At 36.7% G+C, this 25,174-nt stretch overlaps 1 protein-coding gene across 3 annotated transcripts in view; it reads right to left on the bottom strand.

Moving 5' to 3' along the window:
• Positions 1-338: 338 nt before the first annotated feature.
• The window catches only part of ZNF608 (zinc finger protein 608), a 126,241-nt gene continuing 101,405 nt past the window's right edge, over positions 339-25,174 (bottom strand). For 2 of the 3 annotated variants that reach the window (XM_058169985.1, XM_058169984.1), the window contains exons 4-10: positions 15,092-15,179; positions 10,494-12,921; positions 5,598-6,015; positions 4,942-5,114; positions 3,491-3,644; positions 1,921-2,002; positions 339-1,312 (exon numbers count right to left, since the gene is read on the bottom strand). In XM_058169985.1, coding sequence (XP_058025968.1) covers positions 1,306-1,312; positions 1,921-2,002; positions 3,491-3,644; positions 4,942-5,114; positions 5,598-6,015; positions 10,494-12,921; positions 15,092-15,179 — 3,350 coding nt within the window. In that variant the 3' untranslated portion in view covers positions 339-1,305. Of the gene's footprint in view, positions 1,313-1,916; positions 2,003-3,490; positions 3,645-4,941; positions 5,115-5,597; positions 6,016-10,493; positions 12,922-15,091; positions 15,180-25,174 lie in introns of those variants that run through there. The other variant, XM_058169986.1, reaches the window with a different exon arrangement.

Here is a 25,174-nt window from a genome sequence, read left to right as displayed (position 1 = left end):
CCTATGTTTGGGCTGTGGCAGCCCATTTCAATTCAAGGTACAAGATCCTACTCTTTAGTAAAAGGGCATTTAAATTTTATTCTAGAAGCCCTGTTCCAGACTGCTCCGACAGTTCCCAGGTTCTCACAGGGGAGAGGCATGCCAATGAAGCCCATGTTACATTGTGTTTAAGAAAGGAAAAGACAAAAGATAGGATTTGAACTTTCTCTGGATTCTATACTAGAATTTCCTCTCCCAAATTTTGATCCAAAATTCTTGTACAAATATGAGAAAGTGCTCAATGATTTCTGAATAACCATGTGACACCAGAAAATACAAAAAACAGCATTTTTTTTTAATTCTGATTGCCAAATTATTTAAGGCAAGTATAAAAATGAAAGCATTCAATATACATCTTACATAAAATAAACTAGATTACAGCATAAAACAAGTAACGAGGCAATGGCATTAAAGTCTCTCTTCTAAAACGGGATAATTGTAAACATTAAAAAAAAGACTGCAGGACTATTCAAGTAATAGAACAATCACAGACGTCTTCTGGTATGCAGGCTATTGGGTTATTTGCCATTCAAGATTATAAAAAAAGACATTTCATTATTCACAGATGCTCATTATTTTCCCATTTTAAAATCTATACATTATGTACAACACAGTTTTTGTGGTACTGGCAAGCCCATGCCTTCCAAATGTATATTTTTCACAATACACAATTACAATGAAACAGTTAATACAGTAACATTTTATACTGATGCATCTTAATAGGAGCCACCAAATAGACATCTAAATTGTACCAAAGTGTCATCGTCATTATCACAGTTAGCCTCTACTGAGGTTGTGGGCAATATTAGAAGAGTATGCAAGTTTCAGGCACACAGATACATAACATTAGTTATTTACAATTTTTAAAAAGGAAAAAAGGAAGAAAAAAGGAACAAACAACCTTTTGTGGATAACGCTTTCTAAACAAGACAAATACACTTTTTTCATTTACTTGTGTGGTTTACAACTTAGTATTAGACTCTTTGTAGGAGCCCAATTACAGATACAAAAAAGTAAAGAATATATATATATATTTATATTTATATATATAAGCATATATATATATATATATATATTTATAAACAGAAGTCTAAATACAGCAACATTTGTTACTCTGAGATAAAAATCTGCAATTTACAAAAATGAAATGACTGGTTTTTGCCTGCCATTAAGGCATTTCAAATTAACACCATGGAACTGATGTCTGTAATAAAGCGCTTATTTTCATGTGATCCAGTCACATGATGATGTACATGTCCAGATTTATCATTCTCTGAAAAGAAACAGAAAACAAGAAAACCTTTAAAATAACCTATTTCTAACTCTGTAACATCAACAGTCTCAATAAGTGGGAAAAATACTGTTATGCTATATAGCAAACCAGACAGATATTTAATTATCTGTTAATTAATACACATTTATTTATAGGTAGGGCTTCCATTCGCTAGGAACAGTTGAATATTAATGCTGTTTAAATGCAGATATTTTACTTAAAAATAAATGCTATCTCAAAGTGCCTATTTTTCTTACAGATTTATGACGACATTACAAAGATGAATATATGTGTGTATACATACATACACACACACACACACACACACACTCTTACACACACACAGCTAAATCATACTCTGTGGAAATCTAAATGACTTGCTGTTACATGATAGACAGGATGGTTCATTTTTTCAGAAGAATAGTATCTGCTTCAGTGATCAATTAACTACGCTATGGTAACAGCTCTGTGGAAAATGTTATGATGAGGAGGATAATGCTCTAATTAACAGACAAAGTATCTTTCCTACAAAGAATGCCCTCAAAATATAGAACAATTTCCCCCCTTCCTTCCTATTAAAATAGCTGAGTATAATTCACAATATTTACCTTCTTTGTGCAGGAAACATACCAGATGCAGATGCCTGAGCAGCCACCTGCTGAGTAGCAACAAGGGCAGCAGAGGTCAGCCCTGGAGAAAAGTGAAATGGTATATCTCAGGACATGTGTGCTGGTACTCACAAAAGTCAACAATAGCTACAGACCTCCGTATTAACAAGACATGAATCACAACAGCACCATTATATTTTTTGCAGAAGGCATACCTAATTACTGCAAGCAAGCTGGCGAAAACCCTGCCTAGCTGTTCTAACCAGCATGCCTTTTTTTAGATTCCACCTAATAGGCATTTTATAAGAAAAGAAGGCATTCTGCCTTATTGTATTATTTTCCAAGTACTGCACTGCATGGTGCTAAATGGCTTGCATGAATTCCTGAATAAGAAGCTCAGTAGAAATAATAGGCACCAGGAAACAAGAAGAATCAAAAGTCACAATGAGTTACAGCAAAGATGTTATAGCTTCTCAAAACATAATGCTTGCATAATAGCTATCGCTTTAGTGTTTTTCTTTCTGAATGCATATAAATATCCCATAAGACGTATGGGACCACTGAAGTGCAGTCAGTACTTTACATAAAAGAGACATTGGCAGGGCACTAAATGAACATAATGAGTTAACACTTTTTCAGCTATAAACATCATAGAATCTCTTTGGGGCAGGTAAGAAATATAGCCTTTTAATATTAGAATACAGGGACAGAGCAAAAAAGGTATTTTCTGCTGCTTATGAATAACTTCCAGTAATGTATTATTTAATAAAAACAATCTTGGTTCTAAAACTATATGAACTAAATGTCTAACAGAGTTCTTGTTCATTAATATTACTCTCTCTCTGCCTTTCCCCATTTTTTTTTAAAATCATATGAATCTACTCATACTATTCACATATTCTGTTTAAAAATCCTTTGGACTTTTAAAATCAATTTAACGTGAGCTCACCCTGTTTTATCTGAAATACCAATAATGGACTAAATGGCTTATTAGCAGCAGAATCCTAATAATACTTACTTAATAGTAAGTCAACAAACTTTACTCCCTATCAATACAAGAATGAGGTGTTTCAGGAGACGAAAGGCTTTTCTACTGGCAGGAAACCAGCTGCCTCTCACCCCACCCACTTCTGCTAGCAAGGGTGCCCTATTGGCTGCAGTATGTTGTCAAAAGAGCTTAATAAGGAGAACAGAAGGAATCAGCAAATCAAGTTATGGTGTACCCAAACCTGACCAAAAATAATGGCATGCTCACCATGCCACTACAGAGTTAGGTATGGCTGAAGGCAGTCTTTGAATCCATAGAAGCTCCAACTCAACAACACACATGCACTCCAATTGTATAATATCCTCACCTTCCTATAGCCATACAGAGATCTGAAAATAGCAGCCTTTAAGTCAGCCCACTGCACCTTAGATGGCTATGGCCATTTGAGCCAGTTGGGCTGGCTTTAAGATTGCATTTCTATACCCATATCCTGACAATAAGCCCCAGTGAACGGTACATTCTATCAACACTACCAAAACCAAATATTTTTATAATGAACAGTATGGGAAAGTTGATACTCACCTTGAAATGGATCATATTGACCTGGAATTAGCGGGTAGCCCATTCCAACGTGTGTATGGTGATGTGTATGAAGATGCCGTTGGCTAAAGGGGGAATGCCGATCTCTCTCCCTTTCTGCTTCTCTCTCGCGTTCAGTTGTAGATTTTTCCACAGGCTAAAAACAAAAGATATTGAGAAAAAATAATGGATAACTCCACATTTCTCTAGATGTGAGTTATTCAGGCTCCAGTTAATGTCTTATATCTCCAATCTATCCCAGGTGGGTGGCAACAACCTTGCCATGTTAAAAGCTAAGCATGGTTGAATCAAGTTAGTTCTTCCAACAAAGAATCCCAGACTATTATTTAGACTGGGGACTTCTGTCCTGCTGCCAAGAAAACTACATAGAGATATTCCATTCAGTTTATTTACCTACAACATTTATTTATCTTCTCAACTGACTATAAGCAATGTGTAATATCTGTCAGTTATTAGAAAACTGAGCATGACTCAAAGAAGACTTTACATTTTACCTGTCATCTAAGCTACTGACACCTTGTACCATCCTGCACCTGTGTTATTCCAGTTACTCTGCTAACAAAACTACACCTAATTGGCTTGAAAAAGAAGACAACTATTTTAATCAAACATTAGGATGGAATTTTTGTTACAGCAATTAAAGTTTCTCCAAGCTAACTAAAAAAAAACCCCACCTTTTTTTAAAAAAATAATTTGATTGTGACCATGACATTCCAAAAACTAAGGAGAGGTGCAAAGGCTTTACTGCGTTCCTTATTCTGATTAAGGTTTGGAAACTTAGTTTAGTTTTGTTACTGTACTTTGAGATTTTTAAGCAACATTTAGGAGAAAATACAGTGCAATAGAATACATAGTACAATTAAAAGTAGGCATATGTTCTTTAATTTTGGTTCCTGAAGGAAAGCACAAACTAACTTAAATCATGATTAGTTCTCAAATATGAATATATATATATTTTTGCATCATGCAACACAATGTGACAGTTTGCAATGTATGAATTACTTCTATTCAAATAAGTACATGCTGATTATGTAAAGTTTTGTTCTGTGCAAAAAAAGTATCTCAGTGTATACTTGTATTTAAGGTTATGTAAATCTCCCTGCTTCGTCATATCATCCCTGCAGATTATTTTCCTCAATTCTCTGACATTACCTCTGACAATTGTCATCATCTGAATCATTTTATTCATTACTGATAGTACAATGTTAGCTTCTATAAATGATTGAAAGCAGCAACATTTCTGGCAGGGGATGGTGAAAAGGTGGAAACAGGTGGTGGTTTACAGGTGTTTGAAAGGTGTTATGATAAACATGGTCTTCTGAATGTGTGATTATCCCAATTGTATTTAGGTATATGTACCAGTTAAAGTTAATCCTCTCACTCTTCCAGTTATGCCAATTAATGCAATTCTTTAAGAACAAGCTATATCTTACCACAGGTGACTTGCTGCGATACTGGTTGGCATGTTGCTGCAACAAATCCAGTGCTTTAGATTCAGTGGTTGATTTTACGCTGATGCTAGGGCTGGTATTGACTTTTTCCACCTCTTCTCTCCCAGACATCTTTCCGTAAACAGGATAATGAAATCCTGGTGAGAGATAGGCCCCTGCAGATAAAAAAAATAAAGGTACTCTCAAGTTACTATTTACAATTGGGGATAAGGCAATTTCAAATGCATGAAATGCAAATTACAACAACTGTATTCAAGGGATTAGATTTCTCTTTGTCAAATGTGACTATTTGAACCTGGCAAATGAAAAGTTATAAAAAGGGTTGAACATATTGCAATTTCAAACAGTTAGGGATTTAAGTGGAAGAAGTAATAACTGTAATGGTTCTGAGAGTAAATGCTTACAATATTTTTTATAGGCAAGCTACTATCTTGAGTGTAATAGCCTAGAAGAATGCCAATGGATGCAGAAATTGTATTTGGAAATGCTGATAATTCATAAAAAATAACTTATGTTAAGGTTATTTCACTCCTAGACCTTTGCAAAAGAAATTGAATCTCTGAAGCTTCTAATTTTCCTTTGCTTCTAAAAGGCAATGACAAAACTGATGGGCCTATTCAGTTTAATTTGGTACATACCTGGATAACTATGCATGAGAACAGGAGAAACAGCGCGGTATGCAGGATGATTAGGATCATACATTTGTGGATAAGGGTAAGCATGCAAGTACTGTATATATGACTGATGCTGAGTCATTGGAGAGGAAACAGCCACTCTAGTACCCCGGGATTCCTTCCAATTTACAGCAGTCTTTTGATCATCATTTTTTATCTTGTTCTCCTCCAGTGGCTGAGAATCAGAACGCTTCATCTCCTTAGGCTCTTCTTTAATGCTGTTTAATGAAACTGGAAGGCTAGAGAAAGAAGCTTCTTTATTAGGTGTTTTTCTGGGGCTATCTTCTTTTAATTTTTTTTCACGGTCCAGTTCTTCCACTTTCTGCTGATCAAGGTATTTTGGCTGATATACATAATGATGCCATGTTCTTGTATCTGGGTCCTGATAGGAAAGGAAGGAAAAAAAACAAAACCATTTTAAAGTTTACACTTTAAAAGAACAACCTACAACCACTGTGGTCCAGAGAACAAAGCCAAAAGAGTCAAGACTGGAATTGGCAAATATAGAAGGGTTTTACAGCTTGCATAAAATGCAATGTGTTGAAGATGCTGCTGTCAACCTGAGTGAACTTTGTGTTGGAATCGTGGGCATGTCTTTTTCAGTGTAACATTGCTGCAGTTTGCATGTGACATAACTCAGCTTCACTTCTTTTACTGGCATTTCAGTCTGTTCTCCTGGCAGATCTCTCTTGCAGTTACTGAGCAGAAAATAGCTTCAAGTCAGCAGAAATGCCTCACTGACTCCATCCAGCTGGCCTTTTGCTTTTTTTTTTTTTTAATAGAGAGAGCTAGTAATGTAATCTTAGCCTCTGTCTAAATTTCACAAGGTAGAAGTCATTTTGAGATGTCACATACTGCTTTGGAGAATTCCATAAGCTGAAAAAGGACTAATGTGCAATGCAGGAGGAGACAATTTGTCATATAGAAGTCCTGTTTGCCTTAGGAAAATAACAAAAGCTTGCAATTTTTAAAGCCAAAGTCATGGACAGGAATGATAGAAATAGTATTTCATTAAAAATTAATATAAAGTAAAAAAACATTGCTTTCATCAAACTTAAATGAACCTTCGCTACCTTAACTGGAAAAAATACAAAACATGTAAAATTTAAAGATACAACTGTCGTCTTGGTTTTATTTTAGGAAATTTGTAATCTACTTTGAAGGCAGAAATAACACTTTGATTTCTAAATAAGCAAATATATGTATCTTAGGGTTATCGGTGTGGTTTTTTTTTAAAATTGAGGAACGTTTTGCAATAAAAACTATCAGCACTGAAGTAAACAATACAAAAGTTTTTGCTCACTGGCTTTGCTTGGATACAGAAAAACTGGTCACGATCCCCCAAAAAAAACAGTGCTTCCCAAACCAGAGTAAATTATCCCAAATTGGGTAAAAGTGGTTTTTCCATAAACCCATTATCCAATCACTAGGGGGATATTTAAATTGACTTAAAGTGTTTTACCTACAATAGGTAAGGATTGAATAATGAAGGGGGAAATTTTGAAAGCAGTACAATAAATGTATGACAAGTCCCACAAACCAAACTGAGGTACGTTTATGCTTTTTGCACAGCAATCTCCATTTTTTTGTGTTTTGAAACTGAAATAGTTTACATTTACTGTGCAACAGAGACAGAATTGAGACTGCCCAGTTGTGGGAAACATGCAAAGGAGCTCTTTAGATAAGGGCCACAGTCTTACCAAACAGAAACAGAAATTCACATTTACGGAGAAAAGTAGAGAGAAAAAGAACACTCTTATAATGTAATTAAGGAGTAGCAATAGTGCATTTGCATATTCAATTACGCATTATACGATAAAGGTATTAAACAGTATGCTTCTTTATATATAGTAACGAGAAATCTTATATGGAGCTTGAGTAAGCATGGACAAGAGAAGACTGAAAATGATTTTTAACTAGTTGTAGATAAAATTAAGTATTCTGAATCTATTACGGTATTTATTAACTAAATTCATTCCAACAAAAAATGTACTAAATCCAGACATAGAACATACACTTTTAAATAAGTAAAACTGAGCTCCGTTGACTGCAATAGTCCTTTAAGTCTGAACTTAATTCAATGAATGAAAGTATTAATTTTTTTTTGGACCTTAATATCTCCAAACTGAGGAACAGGCTGGGGAATTCTGAAGATTATGGTTTCTGTTTTTTTTAATCATACCATCTTGTCTTATTGTTATCAAACCATTTTTTTAAATTATACAGATCTCATGAACTAGAACTTATATTTTACATTTCACCAAACACAATGTAAATAAACTGAAATTACTTAACCATTTCAGGAAACATGCATTTAATAAGTCTAACTTATAAACTAGAATAAGCTTCCTGACTATACAAGTAGTCCTTGACTTACAACCTTAATGGAGATTGGAATCTCGTCATATGTCATGACAGTTGTAGGTCGAGACACCCACATGAACAGCTTGATTTTTTTTTGTGACAGTTGTTTTCAGAGTCATAAAAAGGGAGTTTCATTTGTTAAGTCAATATGGTGTTTGTTAAGCAAATGCCCCCATTGTGGACTCATTAGCCACAATTGACGGTTCTTGGCAAAATCCAGAAATAAATACAAGTTTTTGGCAAAAAATGATCATAGTTACGTGATTATGAAAATGTGGACTGATTGTTGAGCACACAAAAAGCAACCATGTGACTAGGAGGCCCCAGGTGGGAGCGTTGGAAATTCAAATCCGGATCATAAGTACCTTTTTTGGGGTGCACAGGAGTACCTGTACTTACATGGTAGGTATTATTGCAACAGGTTGAGAAAATCTTAAATGATCCAAAATCATGCAGCTAACTTTGTGTCTAACTTGAGGCTAGAAGCCATGATTTCTTGTGCCTAGCCTGATGGTTTTAACCACTACACCAATTAGCTCTCTAATTCCGTAAAACAGAAAACTTCTGTTGAAAATTCTAGAGCTGGACAACAAAAGCACCATTATGATCCGTATGCCTTGCAAACCAATGTAAATTGATTCCTGTTGGTGTATAATTTTGATCTATTATTTTGTGTTTTTTTAAATTGGGTATCTTGCAGATTTTAGCCATTTTCTATCAACTAACCAAGGATCTATAACCGCCAGGCTGCAGACCAGGACAGTGGGTGAGTGAGCAAAACTCTCTCTTGATACACAGGATCTAGGTCCGTGATGGTGGACCTATGGCATGCGTGCCACAGGTGGCACGCAGCGCCGTCTCTGTGGACAAGCGAGTCATTGCCCCAGTTCAGCTCTGCCGCGCATGTGTGCATGCCTCCTGCCGGCCAGCTAGTTGTCGAACCTCTGTTGCGCATGCATGGGGGGCATGCACACACCCACTGCTTGGGCAGCCCTATTCCTAACAGGTCATGGACTGGTCCTGGTCCGCAGCCCGGGGATTGTGGACCCCTGGTTTAGTTGATAGAAAATTGCTAAAATCTGCAGGCATGGGTGGCAGGGTGCAGGCAGGGTGTCGTGCGTGCATACATGGGGGTGGGGAGCATGTATGGGGGTTCAGGGGGGCACACAGGCATTCACACGCACACGCTTTGTACACCCGGTTCAGAAAAGGTTAGTCATCACTGATCTAGGTTGTGCAGGAAACCATCCTTGCCCCTGGAAAAATTGTTTTCCACAAAACCGGTCCCTGGTGCCAGAAAGTTTGGGGACCACTCATTCATTCATTCAAACATCAATAAAATATTTCATATTGGGGGTGGATGAGTTTATGAATAAAGATCTTGCTGGGTAATATAAAGGTTAAGATTTATGACTTCCATCAAAGACTAGCATGAGAAAGATTTATTTATATTTTACCCTGTCTGAAAAAAAGTTAAGTCTCTTCTTCTTGTACTTGAAAATATTTGCAAAGCATAACATTAAAACCTTATCTTCCTATTTGCTGATTTATTGATATAATAAGCCAAATTATACAGTGAGATTTATAACTGCCACTTGATACAAGACAGGAATTTTCAGATTTTGCCACAAACCTATCAAATAATAAATCCTCCCCATGAATATTGCTGCTATTACTAATATTTCTACACATGTAAATGACTTTTGGAAGCATTACACTTTCCTCAATTATGTGTAGTTTTTTGCACTATAATCTAGAAATTTGAGATACCAACTCCTGTCAGTCCCGGCTAGTTGGCTGGGGGTTATGGACTCCTAACTTCTTCTCATTCTTGGAATAAAGCCAATTGGGGGAAACTTGCTGAAGGTCTCAGAGCAATCTCTCTGCCTGCTCACCCTTTCAACACTTCTAGTCATCAGAAATTTGCAACCACCCTCAAATTTGCTTGCAAACAGGAGGATAATTTAACATAACAAGTATTCAAGGAAAGAAGAGTTCTGGCAGAGTATGAGGAGGAAAGGCATGCAAATAATTTCACTACAGTGTTACAGACTGAAAGCAGAGCACGGCTCTACAAAGTTTAGAAATATCCTTAAGCTTCAAAAGCCAAGTAACTCAATTACTTCTTTCTACCCTGCTCTGGTGTGGCTTGCACACTCCGTTGATATTTATTGGCTGTGAACCTTGGAAGAATAGGGAATGGCCACTAAGTGTTCAGACAAATCCCTGAAGTTATGTCACCATTTCTATCTTTCAAAATATAATTTCAGTACAAAGCACCAAGGGCTTGGTTGTGGAGGTCGATTGCTACTATCCTGAAATCTGGGTGACAGCATAGCAACAAATCTTGTTTGAGAAAGCAAGAAAAAACATCCACATGAGCTTGCATGATCCTTGGCAGAAGTATCTACGAGTAAATGCCAAAAGATTATATAGCTTAAAGCCCTAGGATCTAAGCTTAGAATAATTCCAGCCCTCACCCTCCCGCCTTCTCACCTGTTTAAACCTTGTAGTAGGATCTACTCCGGTCTGCTTCATAGAATCCATAACAGATTTCATTTCCACAGCTTCCTTTATAAGCTGATGGTTTTCCATTTGTTTTGCTTTGAAGCTATCGGACTGAATCTGTTGCTGATGATTCGAAAGCATCTGTGATTTACTTGTCTCCTCAGTTTTATTAGGGACTGATGACCCTATTTTAGTGTTGTTTTTACTGGTCTCTGAAGCTGAAGGTGCTTTTGAGATTGTAGCAGAGGGTATGTTTTTCAACTTGTCATCTTTTCCCAGATCTTTCAAGGGGAGCTCGTTTTTCCTTTCACATTCTCTGCCAGTTTGAGTCACTTTCTGTTCTGCTAATCTCTGGTCCTCGTAGTATTTTTCATACTGCTGCCTATAAGCAGGGTTAGAGGCCATTAAGGATTTTTGGTCCATATAAAGCCCATAGGCATACTGGCCATAGTAAAGTGACTGGGCAAGTGCAGGATGCCTCTGAGTTATTACAGACTGGTGTTGAGGCTGCAAATTAGTGGGACCAGCTTCACTTTTTTTGGACTCTGGAGGCTCTGCCTTGTCTTTTTTCTCAGCCTCTTCCTCTGCCTCCTTTTTGATCTTCATTCCCTGGGGGTTATTGCTGCTGTTCCCAGCTGCGGGGGTGCTGACCTGTCCAGAGTGCATGTAGCTTGGAGAATAATAAGGATCGTAGCCATGGTAATAAGGAGAATGAGCCTCTTTTACTTGGGGTAATTGTACCGGGGTTGAAGAATGTCCTTTTCCAACACTGTCCTTATTAGAAATAATATCTGAAGGAGAGCTGGCCTTTGACCTCATGCCCTCTGACCTGCTGTCAGAACCACCATCGTCTGCGGCATCAGAGATATCCGAGTAAGCAGGACTGTTAGTTTTAGCAGCAGCACCCTCTGCCCCATTCTGTGTCAACACATGCAGTGGCGCCACTGAAGACTGTCCATTCACTAAAGGGCTGCATTCCATTCTGGAGGAACTCCCTATCGAAGGGCTGGGGGCATTGTCTGTGAAAGTGTAAACTTTATCAGCTTCAGCTTTAATGCTTGCCATCCTGCTCTCCTGAGACTCTGACAGTCCATTAGCTAACACTTCATTCTTGCTGAGATGTTCCTTTAAAAAATGCCCACTAATCTCTTTCCCAGACCCCTTGGTGTCCTCCAATTTTCCCAGCTTCAAATCCACTTTAGGATTCCCAGTCTCTTTGCTTTCTTTGTCCTTAAGTTTCCTCTTCTCTTTTTTCTTTTTGTCTTTGAGTAATGTGAGAGCTGGGCTGACAGTGCTCGGCTCTCCCATGATTGTGGGCTTTGGTTGAATAGGTTTTAGCGGAGGGCTCTTTGGTGTAGCCTGTACAACAGTGGTTGTCAGGGAGGGCAGTCCTGATATTGACCCAGTGGTGGTGGTTGTAAAAGCTGCCGTGGGGATAGCTATTAACTGAGGCGGTGTGGGAGCTGGAGCTGGGGCAATGGGTCTGGCAGTTTTCAGCTTGGACAGATTTTTATCTACTTTACAATTACTGGCTTTTTTGCCTTTGTCTTTTTCTCCTAGGTTTTTCTTGTCTATGAGTCCTTCAGCTTCTAGCTTGGGCATTTCACTGGCCAAACTGTTTTCTGCCACTGAACAGTTTTCCAGAGTCACTGTCATATTGGAAATAACCGGGAGACTATTCAGTTCACTGTTCAAGCCCCTTTTTTTGCCAGAATTCCTGCCATTGTGGGCCTGCTCCCGTTTCCCCTTCGGTGTTCCAGGGGTACTCAGGGAACAAGGAGACAGGGGGCCCTTCAGCTGATCAAAGTGTGATAAGCTTGTGCTCGGGTCACTGCATTCAAGTGCCACATTGCCGAGTGCTTCCTCACAGTCTGATATTTTGTCTTCACTGTCAGGCTCAAATTCCAGTTTGTTTTCTGGGTCTAAATGTGCATGAGCCTGGTGATACCTCAACCCATTAATGTGCTTGTATTTTTTGTTGCAGTTAGGATGGGGGCAATCAATCAACACTGGAGAAGAGCAACCTTGGTCTAAAAAAGCAGTCTCTGGTTTCCCTTGGGGAGTGGTGGGAGTGCTTCTAGAATTAGTGCGCACACGCTTTCCAGATTTGTTGTCCTCTGAACTGGAATTCAAGTCCAGCTCCATGGTTGGCTTGTTTTTCCTCTTGTTGTTAGACAAAGGGCTGACTTTCACATCCTCCATGGCACAGTTGGGGGGTGTCCTGCGGCCACTAGAATTAAGGCTGCCCCGTCTTCCTTTTCCATTAGCACCACCTCTGTTCTTGTTCTGTAGTCCTCTGGACTCTGTAAAGGTAATGTCAGTCCCTGGTGTGGTTGTAGCTGCTGCAGACCTTGCTCGCTTTCCTCTACCCCGACCTCCTCGCATTTCCAGGTCACTTGTTGGCGATTCACAAAACCTGTTATAAATGAAATCAGGTATCAGAATTGGGTACATGGGGAAAAAAATAAAATCTCTTCTAATAAAAACTGTCTCAATGGCAAATCAACATATATGACACCCAGACCCCACCTCCAAATATCAGTAATGTATCAGTAATGAGGTGGACACTTCCCTAAATCATCTGAAATTAACAAAGTGAGAAGGATCAATCAACAGAATAGAGCTGAAACGGAAAAACCTTATTAAGTTTTTCTTTTTTTATTTCTTCTTTCTTTTTACTCCTTCCCCCTTGCTTCCTTGTGTGATTGGTTATCTTTTTTTTTTTTAAATTAGATTTTTATACCGCCCTTCTCCCGAAGGACTCAGGGCGGTGTACAGCCAGAATAAAATACAGAATATATACAATTAAAAGAATTTAAAATAAACTATTACTAAACGGCCGATAATTTAAAAGATTTAAAAAAATTTAAAATATTACTAAAACCCCAATTTAAAATCCACTATTTATGCCAGTCCTGCTTGAATGAATAAATATGTTTTTAGCTCACGATGAAAGGTCCGAAGATCAGGCACTTGACGTAAGCCAGGGGGGAGTTCGTTCCAGAGCGTCGGTGCTCCCGCAGAGAAGGCCCTACTCCTGGGGGTCGCCAGCCGACATTGTTTGGCGGACGGCACCCTGAGAAGGCCCTCTCTGTGAGAACGTACGGGTCGATGGGAGGCATAAGGTAACAGCAGGCGGTCTCGTAAGTACCCGGGTCCTAAGCCATGGAGCGCTTTAAAGGTGGTAACCAGGATCTTGAAGCGCACCCGAAAGACTACAGGAAGCCAGTGCAGACTACGGAGCAGTGGTGTTACGTGGGAGCCACGAGCGGCTCCCATTACCACTCGCGCAGCTGCATCTAATGGTTTTTGCATGGAATTAGGTTCTAAAAGTCATGAAGATTGGTGCTCCTCCCCCCTCAATTTCAGTTTAAAGCCCTTTTGATAAGATGAGCCAGTCGTTTTCCGAATATATTCTTTCCAGTTCTTTTGAGGTGCAGTCCATCCTTGCCAGTAGCCCTTCATATAGGTAATGCAGACCATGGTCTAGGAAGCCATGGTCTAGGAAGTTCTTAAACCAGTGATTTGTTTCTAAAATCCTTTTCTCTCTCACTGGATGTTGGCCTTTTGTTGGAAGTATAGATAAAAAAAAACCCACTTGTGCTCCTAATTCTTAAACTTTCTTCCTTAGCTGTTCATAATCTCATTATTGTTTTCAGATTCACTGTTGTGTCATTGGAAGTATAGAAGAAAAGGGTAGTAATCCGTGGGGTTGATTATTTTAATAAGGTACTCAGTTACATCTTTGATTTTTGATAAGCCATGCAAGCCTTGCAGGAGGTGATTTATTTGCTATTTCTTACTATTTTTTTTCTTTTTTAAAAGATTTAACGACAGAATAAACCATATACACAGAAGCAGCAAAATGAAATAACACCAGATGCATAAAAAGATAAACAGTGCAATACTGCAAGCAACATAAATTTGTTAATTAACACCATAGTGTTTTCTCCCTTTCTTTCACCTTAACATGCTAAAATCAAACTTAGTAAATGTGGAAGGAAGCAGAAGAAGCATCCCACATTTTCTCTAACTGTATACTGGATTTTATTCAATATTCCTTATTTTAAGAAATCCACTTATTCAGCTAAGGACTGGACAAATAATAGCCTACAGGAGACATACACCAGAGATCATTTTATGGCCTTCAACATTAGTGCTGAAACTCAGAGCAAAACTGCCAATTTTGATGGCAAGATCTGCCTGCTTTCTAAAATTAGAGCCAGAATAGATGCACTGAAGTACATCTGAAATGGGTACATTCTGTAGATCTTGGAGGAGTGGGATAAATACAAACCCCATTAAAAAACAGGCTGCTGCATCTGGTCTAACAGGTTGGAACTTGGACTCTTTGGTAGGTGGAGGTATCAATTACAGATCCTATCCTGCTGATATTGGATCATGAGAGGATACACCTAAAACATGGTTTCATTTGCAACTCATTTACAAATAATTTCTTCTGCATGGACTACTTTCCCAAGAACATATTGTTTCACTGTTTTTTTTAAACAAAATTGTTAACTGTCTAGTTTACATGTCAGAATGTGGGCAAGAAAGCAGACCCCACCCTCTAGATAATTACTTACCTGGGAGGAGCCCAATCGTGTTTTGTGCAATCAAGTAACGTTCCAACATAGGTTTTATTTCTCCAAGTAACATTAACAACGAGGACACCTGCAGATGAAAAAGAAACAAAGAATTGTTGGTGGGAATTATGATTTTTGGACCTAGTTCAGAAATAGAATGGGTAAAAATAGTTAAATTTTCATTTGCTTTCACAGATTGTGGTTTGCCAACTTCCTCTTGTTGGTTTCAGCGGCTTCCATATAAAACCCACAAGACAATGCACGCAAGACAAATGATGAAGGAGTAATCAAGATACTAAAGTGAGGAGGAAATGCTTTTAATGTGTATGCTTTAAAAAGGAAACAGTGTACTCTTAATTTTTTTCTATTATTGCATAATTATTGTTGCTCACTAGTGAAAATAAAGCTGATTATTAGTAGCTAGTGCACAAGGCATTGGGTGGCATGAGGAAACTAAAACTGAGTACAGATACAGAGTATATTTATCTGAAATGATACTTACTTTGGAGGCAATTATTCAATATAAACACCATACTGCAGCGTTAATACTTCTAAATATTATTAATTTGACTAATATTGCATGCTTTTTTTTCTTAAGCAGACATTCCTCCCAAGCATGAAAAATTAAAAAATCCAAATTAGAAATATTTTCCAATATTTAACAAAAAGCAAACTGAAAACCAATGTGTCAACGAGTATTCTTTATTAAACATAGAAAAGCTATCAGATTTATCTTCCTCCCTCAAATAAAAGACAATTTATAATTTTTAGGCTTATAGACAATACTTGTATTCCACCAGATGTGGATATGGAATATCACAAGTAATATCTATAATAAGACATGCTAAAAAAAGACCCAGAACAACAATATTGAGTTGTAATTCATTGTAAATATGTAGCACCAATTGGCAAATTTGTAAATTTTTTCCTCACGCTACACATTTGTATAATCTAACTCCAATCCCAGCCTTTAAACTGAGAAATAATGTATAAATAAATAAATAATGACATCCTGCCTCATGTTTCCAGCTTGTCGGCTTAATTTACGTCACTAGTGTGATTTCTAATTTGCATTCAACCTTTTTCCCAGACCAGAACATCAATGTAAAGAAAACATGTAACCTGCAACTTATTTCCTTAGGGACCTTTTAACAGCAGGAAAGTATTTTGAAATGCTATTAGCTAAAGTACTAAGGAAGAAGGGATTTCCTTTAAGCATTTTCAACAGTATATCAGAGGAGGGAAAATGGTTCCCTGCATGGTTTTAGCATGTTATTGTAAATGCAGAAGGCTACCACATAAGGTATATATCCTGAGTTGAGGCTTTTTTTAAAGGAACAAAAACATAAACTCCAGATATGGATGATAAAATCTTTGTTAAATAAAACTAAAAACCATAGACCATAGTGGTCTCACAAGTTAGAAAAATAAATTTCATTTTTTGCAATTAAGAACAAAAGTGCAAAGAGAAGAAAATACTCCCACCTCCCGATTAAAGCTGTAAAAATACACATTCAAACAGATGCAGAATGGATCTGTTCTTCACATTATTTGCTCTCCAGGGCACTGTGTGTGGTGTTGGAGACTTTTCCAATTGCTCAACATTTTTCAACCTATCTGCTGTATTTAAATTGCTGAAATATATTTATATTGTTAGAAGGTTAATGCATTGTTTGAGCTTAAGAAGCAATAGGCTAAATCTCTTCGTGCTTGAATCTCTGATGTACCACAAATGTATAATTAAAATTACTTGAAAGAGAAACATGAAAGAAACAACAAGGCCTCCCTTCTTGGAATAATAGCATTAAAAAACAGGAAAAGTCTGCACAGACACTTAACATTTGTCTGCAGTGAAAAAGGCCTTTGTTATTGTCTTTCCCTAAGGGCTTCATATTTCCCTCAAATCCAGTCCCTGGATTGGCCAGGGCTGGCTAACAATGCTGCCATCTGATTGGTTGGACTTAGCACTGCAGTAGAGGCACAGAAAGAAAGAAAAACAGTGATGTAACACAACCCTTCTGTGCAAGCAGAAAGTGACACGGTGAGGGGGAAGGGAAGGGAGTGAGCCTGGAATAATCTCACCAGTACAAGAGGCTTGTTTAAATGCTTCCTGCTTCTGTAATTACGCTCTGGTTTGTTTGCACTATCTGGCTTGTCAACTTGAAAGGTTACTGTCTACTCAACTGGGCTGTGTTAAGCATTCAAAATCTTCTCTGGATCATGAAAAAAGGAATTTGTTCGGCAGAGTAATGATTGATACTAAGAAACAATTTGGTCTTAAATTATCTAGGCTTATAAATTACAACCACTGTATCTGATTAGTAATGACAAATTTGAAGTCAAACCTCGTGAACTATATAGTAACTATTTTTGGAAGTTTTTCATCGGCTAATTAAGGCCCCTGCTTAATGTCTAAATATAGCAATATTAATAAATGGCTTATTTTTGTAAATGTGAAAAGCACCCTAATGACGGCAACTCAGTTGCCTATACTCTTTTAAATGGATCTTTCCTTTCCTAAAATTGAAATTGAGCATTGTTGCACAAAATGAAGTCTGGTAGAAAAAAGATCTGCCAAAACGGTGAGAAGTGCCAGCTATATATGTGCGGTACTGCCCATATGATGCAACCTGATTTAGAAATATATGGTAGAAATTATGTATTCCTTAGAATACAAACACTGTTTCTCTGTGCCACTATACATCAAGACAAATTTACTTTTAAGTAATATACACATTTAAATAAGGTTGTAAGGCACTGAGTTCCACTGATGACAACGAAAAAGCTCACAAACAACATGAGAACAACAATACTCTCTTACTGCTCTTCCCCAAATGACTTAATGATCATGATTCTAGTTACTGATATTATTATCCTTTGTACATTGCCTGCTCTCCAAATAACGTTTAATGTCTTTATGAACTATTACATAATATGCTTGTGTAAATTGACTAGAATTTTTCCTTGAAGCAGTTGTAGCTGCTTAAAACCCTCCCTAAAATAATCTGGGCATGTATAATTGAACACAGATCAGATTTCCACCAAGATATTTAATAAAGCAAGTGGTTGTGGCTCCTTCAAAGAGCACATCTAAGAGGTCCTTTTCATATAGTTCATTCATTGAATGACTGGCATAGTCTTATAATGCAATAAGTAGCAATTAATTCAGTACATGTGTGGATGGGGCAAAGATCTGTAGATATGATTGTACATTTCTCCTGGTTGGCCATAATCTGATCGGCCGACTATGCAATGTTTTGTTTTTAATTCCTAAGAGGGAGTAAGACCATCATCTGTATGCAATATCTTAAAGCAATCTCAAGTTTTCCCAAGATCATGTGGTTGATCTTACCTCTGCACCTGCTACATAATCCTGTGAAAGGACTCATCTGCTTAAAAGAGCTGTGAACACCTGCTGTGTTTACACCCATGTGTTCAAAAACACCTATTTGAAATTAAAGCCAAATTATTGCACAACTGTTAGCTAAAGATCTTAGCCACAATTTCTGATATTTATGAGAAATTTGAGTTAGGTGCAAAATTATCTGGATGGATATCTATAGTTCTTTAAAAACTGATATCCACTCTAAAAGTTAAATAGCTCCCACCTTCCTTACTTTCTGAACATAACAAGTAAAAAGATTGCCTTGTGTCAAGCTGAACGGGAGGCATCACAATCGTTTCTTTTTTTTTTATGCTTATCATTTTAATTTTTGTTATTCACCACCCAGTCACTCAGGAGTGGGACAACCTAGAAATAGTATAAATAAACACAGAAGGATAATGGCCTAAAAATCTGAATTGCTAAAGTAAATAAAAGAACAAAGTTTACAAAATTATCAGGAGCAAAGTGTAAACAAGCTATTTTTTCCAAGTGCTTGTATCTGCTGCTATAACAGTTAAGTAATGGACTTTTCTTTGTACTAATTTTCTTCTGCCAAACAGATTTTTTTAAAATGCATTTTTTAAAATATCCAACCTAATAACCTATGTACTTGACGCATTACTTGTTTGTATTAAAATAGTAACTGAAATCACCAAAGTCATTGATTCACAGACCACAGCTTAAAAGGCTATAGATATATATTCCTTCTATTTTAAAAAACAGCATGGGGAAAATGGATTTACTGCCTTGCACACATTTGCCCCTGGTTCTTTCCATCATAAGAATGCAAGCAATGAAGTAAGAGTATTTAATTTAGAAAATCTACTGCAGAAGTGAATCATGCGAATAAAGTGCTTCAACCAGAAAAGCATGGAACTGGAAAGTCAATGATAGTAGACAGATATATAAACTCTAACCTGGTACCTTTCGGCTCTATATGCCACATGCTTAAGACATTTTATTGTCCCACTTCTGTCACAGTAATACCTTCCTGAGGATGATCAGATTTTCTCATCAATGAAAAGATGGTTTTCTGTTTTATGATGAAGGCATCCTACTGCTCAAAGCCTGCTGGATGTTTCAGATTGCCTTCTCTATCTGCAGACTTTCTCAGACAAAGGAAATATCTCTTTCCCCAACCCAACAAAAGAAAAGAAGGGAATTATGACAGTGACACTCTGTAGCAGTCTTTTCAATCCAAACTCTACCAGACCTTGAAACAAAACTAGACTAAAGAAATTAATATGGGAGATACAGTTTATGTGCTAGGGCTCAAAACCAAAAGCAGAAATAAAGTTCTGAAATATCAATGGAGATAAAAAGAAGCATAAGCTTTTCCCCTAAAATGTATTCTAATGCCACATCAAGAAACAGAATTTGAAGGTGGGAATATTATTTACTATATTTATGCAGCCATCCATCTATTCAAGGAATTCTGGCAGTGACAGAAATAAAAAGAAACCAACTATATAGATCAATTAAAAGAAACTGGATCTGAAAAATCACATTATCAGCTCATCATACAAACTACCTCCAAACTAGAGATCAATCAACATCCTGGCCTCAGTACTTAAGGGAAGAGTCTTCTTAGCCCTTTGTTAGGCCAACAAGCTCAGGCTTGGTAGGATCTTGGGATAGGCTGTTCCATAAGACAGGTGTCATGACAGAGAAGGCACGCTTCCTGGAACCCACCAAATGACCTGGATCACTGATGGGATCCAGAGCATGCTCACTCTGCAAGTTCTAGTAGGAAGGACAAGGCACTAAGTAACAAAAGTGAAAGAATTGCATTAATGGAAGTTGACTGTGTTTTCACTGATTCAATAACATGGCCAAATAGTACCTATACAATTTGTCTAAGTATTCCTTTCACTTTTTCCCCAATGTATGCATTCACTCTTTGGGGGCAAAGCACATTATTTGGGGACATTATTGCAATGGATAAATTTAGAGATTAAGTGTGGTTGTTCAAATTTGTATAAAGGATGGACTCAAGAAAGAGAACAAGAAAACAACCAGCAGCAAAATGGATGGGCTCATACAATGGCGATTGATTTAGCATTAGAAGACTTGAAAGGTAAGACTAGGGACATATTGTCATAGAAAAACATATATTCATGCAGTTGCTAAAAGTTGGCATTGACTTTATAGTACATAATTCACCACAAATTTTGGATAATAAATATTTTACTACATATAAAATACACATAGATACCTAAAGTATTACAATAAACTGTAGTCATTAACAATGGTTCTGATATCCAAGTAGTGCATTATAACAAATGGAAAGGAATATTCTCCATTGTAGTGGAGGCAGCATCCAGGAATGGGTTGCCCTCGTCTGCTAGCCTATAATGTTCCTTTTCTATAGATAATGATGGTAATATTTGCAGGATGTTAACCTTAGATCAGAAATTGGTAAACTAACTAGATAACCATTAAACTTAAAAAGATGAACAGAGGGATGGGATAATTTATCAACACAAGAATGGAAATAAAATGAAATATATGAAATTGCTTGAAAAAAAATAAACCAATAAGACAATTCCTAAAATATATATCTACTTATTTCCTTAGAAATGTTCAAGGTTATACACATTGCCGTCCCACTTTTCATATTTGGAAAACTCTAATGAGGTATAAATTAAGACACCTAATTTAAATAATTTTGCCTAAACTTCATTTAGGGTTTAAAATCAAATATAAATTGTTGCAGTATAGTAGTTATATGCTACAGTGGCTATAAATTCCACATACCCATTAAAATGCCATGCTTTTGAGATGTAAAAAAAAAATCAGACCAAGATAAGTCATTTCAAAAGTGTTTCCACCATTATATATATAAGCTGTACAAATCAATTGAAAAACAAACTGAAAATGTTTAGAGGAGAAAATAATAAAAAAAACTTACAATAACATGGTTGCATAAAGATGCACACCCTTAAACTAAAACTTTGTTGAAGAACCTTTTGTTTTTATGACAGCATTCCATCTTTTGGGGTAAGAGCCTATCAGCCTTGGGAATCTTTGTCCACTCTTCCTTGCAAAAGCGTTCCAAATTTGTCAGATTGAGAGGGCATCTCCTGTGCACAGCCCTCTTTGGGTCGCCCTACAGATTTTCCAGTTGGATTTAGGTTTGGGCTCTGACTAAGCCATTACAAAACTTTGATGATATTCTGGTGAAGCCATTCTTTTGTTGATTTGGAGATATGCTTTGGATAGTTATGTTGAAGAGTGAAATTCCTCTTCATCTTCAGCATTTTAGCAGAGGCCTGAAAGTTTCATGCCAAAATTGACTGATATTTGGCACTGTTCACAATTCCCTCCACCTTGACTAAAGTTCTAGTTCCAGCTGAAGAAAAGCAGCTCCAAAGCATAATGCTGCCATCACCATGGTTCACCATGGTTATGGTGTACTTTTGATGATGAAGTGTTGTTTTTGCACCAGACATACTTTTTAGAATTATGGCCAAAAGGGTTCAACCTTGATCTCATCAGACAATAACGCATTTCCCTTTGATATGAGTATATTTTTGCAAAATATAGCTAGGTCTGGATGTTTTTCTTTGCAAGAAAAGGCTTCCATCTTGCAAGCATACCTAGCAGTCCAGACATATGAAGAATATGGGAGATTGTTGTCATGTGTAGGTCTTGCCAGAAATCCCTGAAGCTCCTTTTATGTTGTTGTAAGTTTCTTGGCAGCCTCTTTAACCTCTTTAATTTTCTTCCTATAGTTTATCAATTTTGGAGGGGGATCCAGTTCTTCGTAATGTTGTTGTGCCATATTTTCTCCACTTGTTGATTACTGTCTTCACTGTGGTCCATGTATATTCAATGCCTTGGAAATATTTTTCTACCCTTCTCCTGATTGATACCTTCCAACAATGAGAGCCCTCTGATACTTTGTAAGCTCTTTGCAGATCATAGCTTCTGCTGTAAGTGGCAACTGAGAAAATGTCAGAAAAATCGTATTACTGCTACTGACCTTTATATGGGCTTGATCATTTTAAGTGATGGCAGGTGTGAACTGATATTATTTATCATCAGTTTGAGGGCTATTGGTTAATTCTGACCACACCACATCTTTGCTTATAAGGGGGTGTGAACACTTATGTAAGCCACATTATTCTAGTTTTTTTATTTTCCCTACTAAACAATTTCAGTTTGTTTTTAAATTGAATTGTACAATGTATAAGTTATATTAAATGTGGAAAACATTTTGAAATGGCTTTTCTTGGTCTGACTCTTTTTTACATCTCAAAACCTGACATTTTAACAGAGGCATGTAGACTTTCTGTATCCACTGTAGATTGGTTACCTATATTAAAACATTGTCTGGATCAAAAGTTCTGTAACATTTCCCATGATAAAATGTTTATTTGTTTAATAAATTTATGTCAAATAAACATTTAAAGTAGATCCAAACGGGTTAAAAGAGTAAAAAAGATTTTTACAAAATTTTCTATAAAGTTGTCAAAATAATACACTAATTCAAAAATATATGAAAACTTACATCACCAATTACCTTGTGGACAATTTGCATTTGTTTAAGTATGAAAATTCAGAATAAAGCATGCTCTTTTTTAACATGATTAAATTAATTTATTCTCGTATTAATTATAAAAGGGCTGCCTGCTTCAAATTGATAGTTTATATAAAAAGCAGAGGGCTATGCATTGTGATTGTTAAAGAAAACCATTGCTAATATATCCGAAGAATCACTTATTTAATGCATCTTATATTCAAACCATCTGAAGCAGAAGTCTGATTAGTTTATCTTGCATATGGAAATAAAGGTAAGGACAGTGGACATTATTAATAACAAGCACCATAATGTCACATTTTATATACTAGCACATTTCTACCACAATTATAAACCTCTGAGATATACAGTGCATTTAAAAATAAAGGGAATGAAGGATCTTCTAATGATTAGCCCTGGCAATATAGACAGCCTGATCAAGACATTTGGAAAATGGCTACTTCTAAGATTCTATTTAATCATACTGCTTGTCAAGACTTTAAAATGTTACCTTTCAACAAATGTTCTATATAATCTGACTGCTTTACATAATTACCTGCATAATTTTATATATACTAGTGCACAATAAAATATAACAAACCGAACAATAGTAGAATCTGTAATATATTGTATTATTTGTAAAATTACTGAAGTTACAATCTTAAAATATTTACATTTTAATACATGAATAAGAGAAAGGAAAAGCATTATCAAAAAGATTTGTTTTCCCATGGGCTGTTGTGCTTTAATACTCAAAAGAGCACATGGCCGCTTTTATCACTGTCACATCCCATGCAGCCTTTGTTCTGAAGCCCAATGAGTTGTATTGATTTGGGAAAATCATTGAGCTTCTTGGAAAACTAGACTCTAGCTTATTCACCACCATCTATTTCTCTCTCAGGAAGACAGCAGGTCAATACTGAACTGCCTAGGCTACTAAAATAAGCTCTCATCATTTTTCTTCTTTTGCATCTCTAGTAGCCTTCTGCTTTTGTATATTATAGTAGAAAATCTGGCTTCAGCATGAATCCAACATTTCTGAATGAAGTGTCACCTAATACTTGAACCAAGGTTTTCTTTAGCATAAAGAGAAAAAAGGAAAAACAAAAAATCAATGGTAATAGAGCAGTGCTCTTTAAAAGAATCTTATTTTTACAGCAGTTTATATTGGAGTGTATTCTTACATTTTTCTCTGATGATGTACACTAAGTTTAAGCAAATATAAATAATGGGTTGGTTCCAGTACAGGTCTAGCAGAAACAAAAATGCTTTTCAATAAGCACCAAATGAATTTCTGATGAGAGAAGATTTAAGTCAGTGCTATTCCACTCCACACTCTTTGCACTACACTGGGCAGGTAAATAATTTTTCTGTTTGGCAAAGGATGAGGAGGAAAGAGTACAAATTGGATGTGACTGGGCTGTCAGCCAAACCAGATTCCTGCTTCGACAGTATTTGATCATTGCATTGTTTAATTGATGTATTAATTGATATATAAATCACAAAATATATGAGACATAAAGTTAATTCTATTATTTTTAGCATTTAGTTCATACCACTGAAACACTAGAAACTCATAACTAGTTGAAAGCCAATTCTGTAATTCTTAATAAAGAAAAAAATCAAAGCTACTTTATCAATCTTTTAATGCCGAAAAAAAAAAGGGGGGGGGGCAGAACCTTCAAAAGATTGGTGAAATAAGGCCAGGTAATAAGATCAAAATGATAAACTTCATCTTTAACCTGAAATAATGTCTCAGAGTGATCCAAGCTAGACCCTGAAAAGGATGTTAGTTTTTAATTTTAAAAAATGGTATTTGAATACCATGCTTTCATACGTATGAAAGGTGAAATAATGTGCAATGATTTTCTACATAGTTATAAAAACTATTTCTCCATGCTTTTGAATGCTCAAAATCTCCAGTGATTCTCTCTGAGGTGAGGTTACTGAGGCAAAGAAGAAAGCAGATATAGGAAGAGGTGAGATGGAAGGGAGAAGAGAAAGCGAGAAAAGAAACAACATAAGAAAGAGAAATTGGGCATGTCAGAAATCTAATTAACAGCTAGCACTGGCCCTATGTACTGAACAGCAGGCAAGCATGCAAAACTCCATTTGCACAAATGGAGCTTTGCATACTCACCCAAGTGCCTGCTACTTGCACAAAACCATCCCCTCT

The sequence above is a fragment of the Ahaetulla prasina genome, chromosome 2, assembly GCF_028640845.1.
Source record: "Ahaetulla prasina isolate Xishuangbanna chromosome 2, ASM2864084v1, whole genome shotgun sequence".
Lineage (NCBI taxonomy): Eukaryota > Metazoa > Chordata > Lepidosauria > Squamata > Colubridae > Ahaetulla > Ahaetulla prasina.
This window is presented reverse-complemented; position numbering and strand designations above follow the sequence as displayed.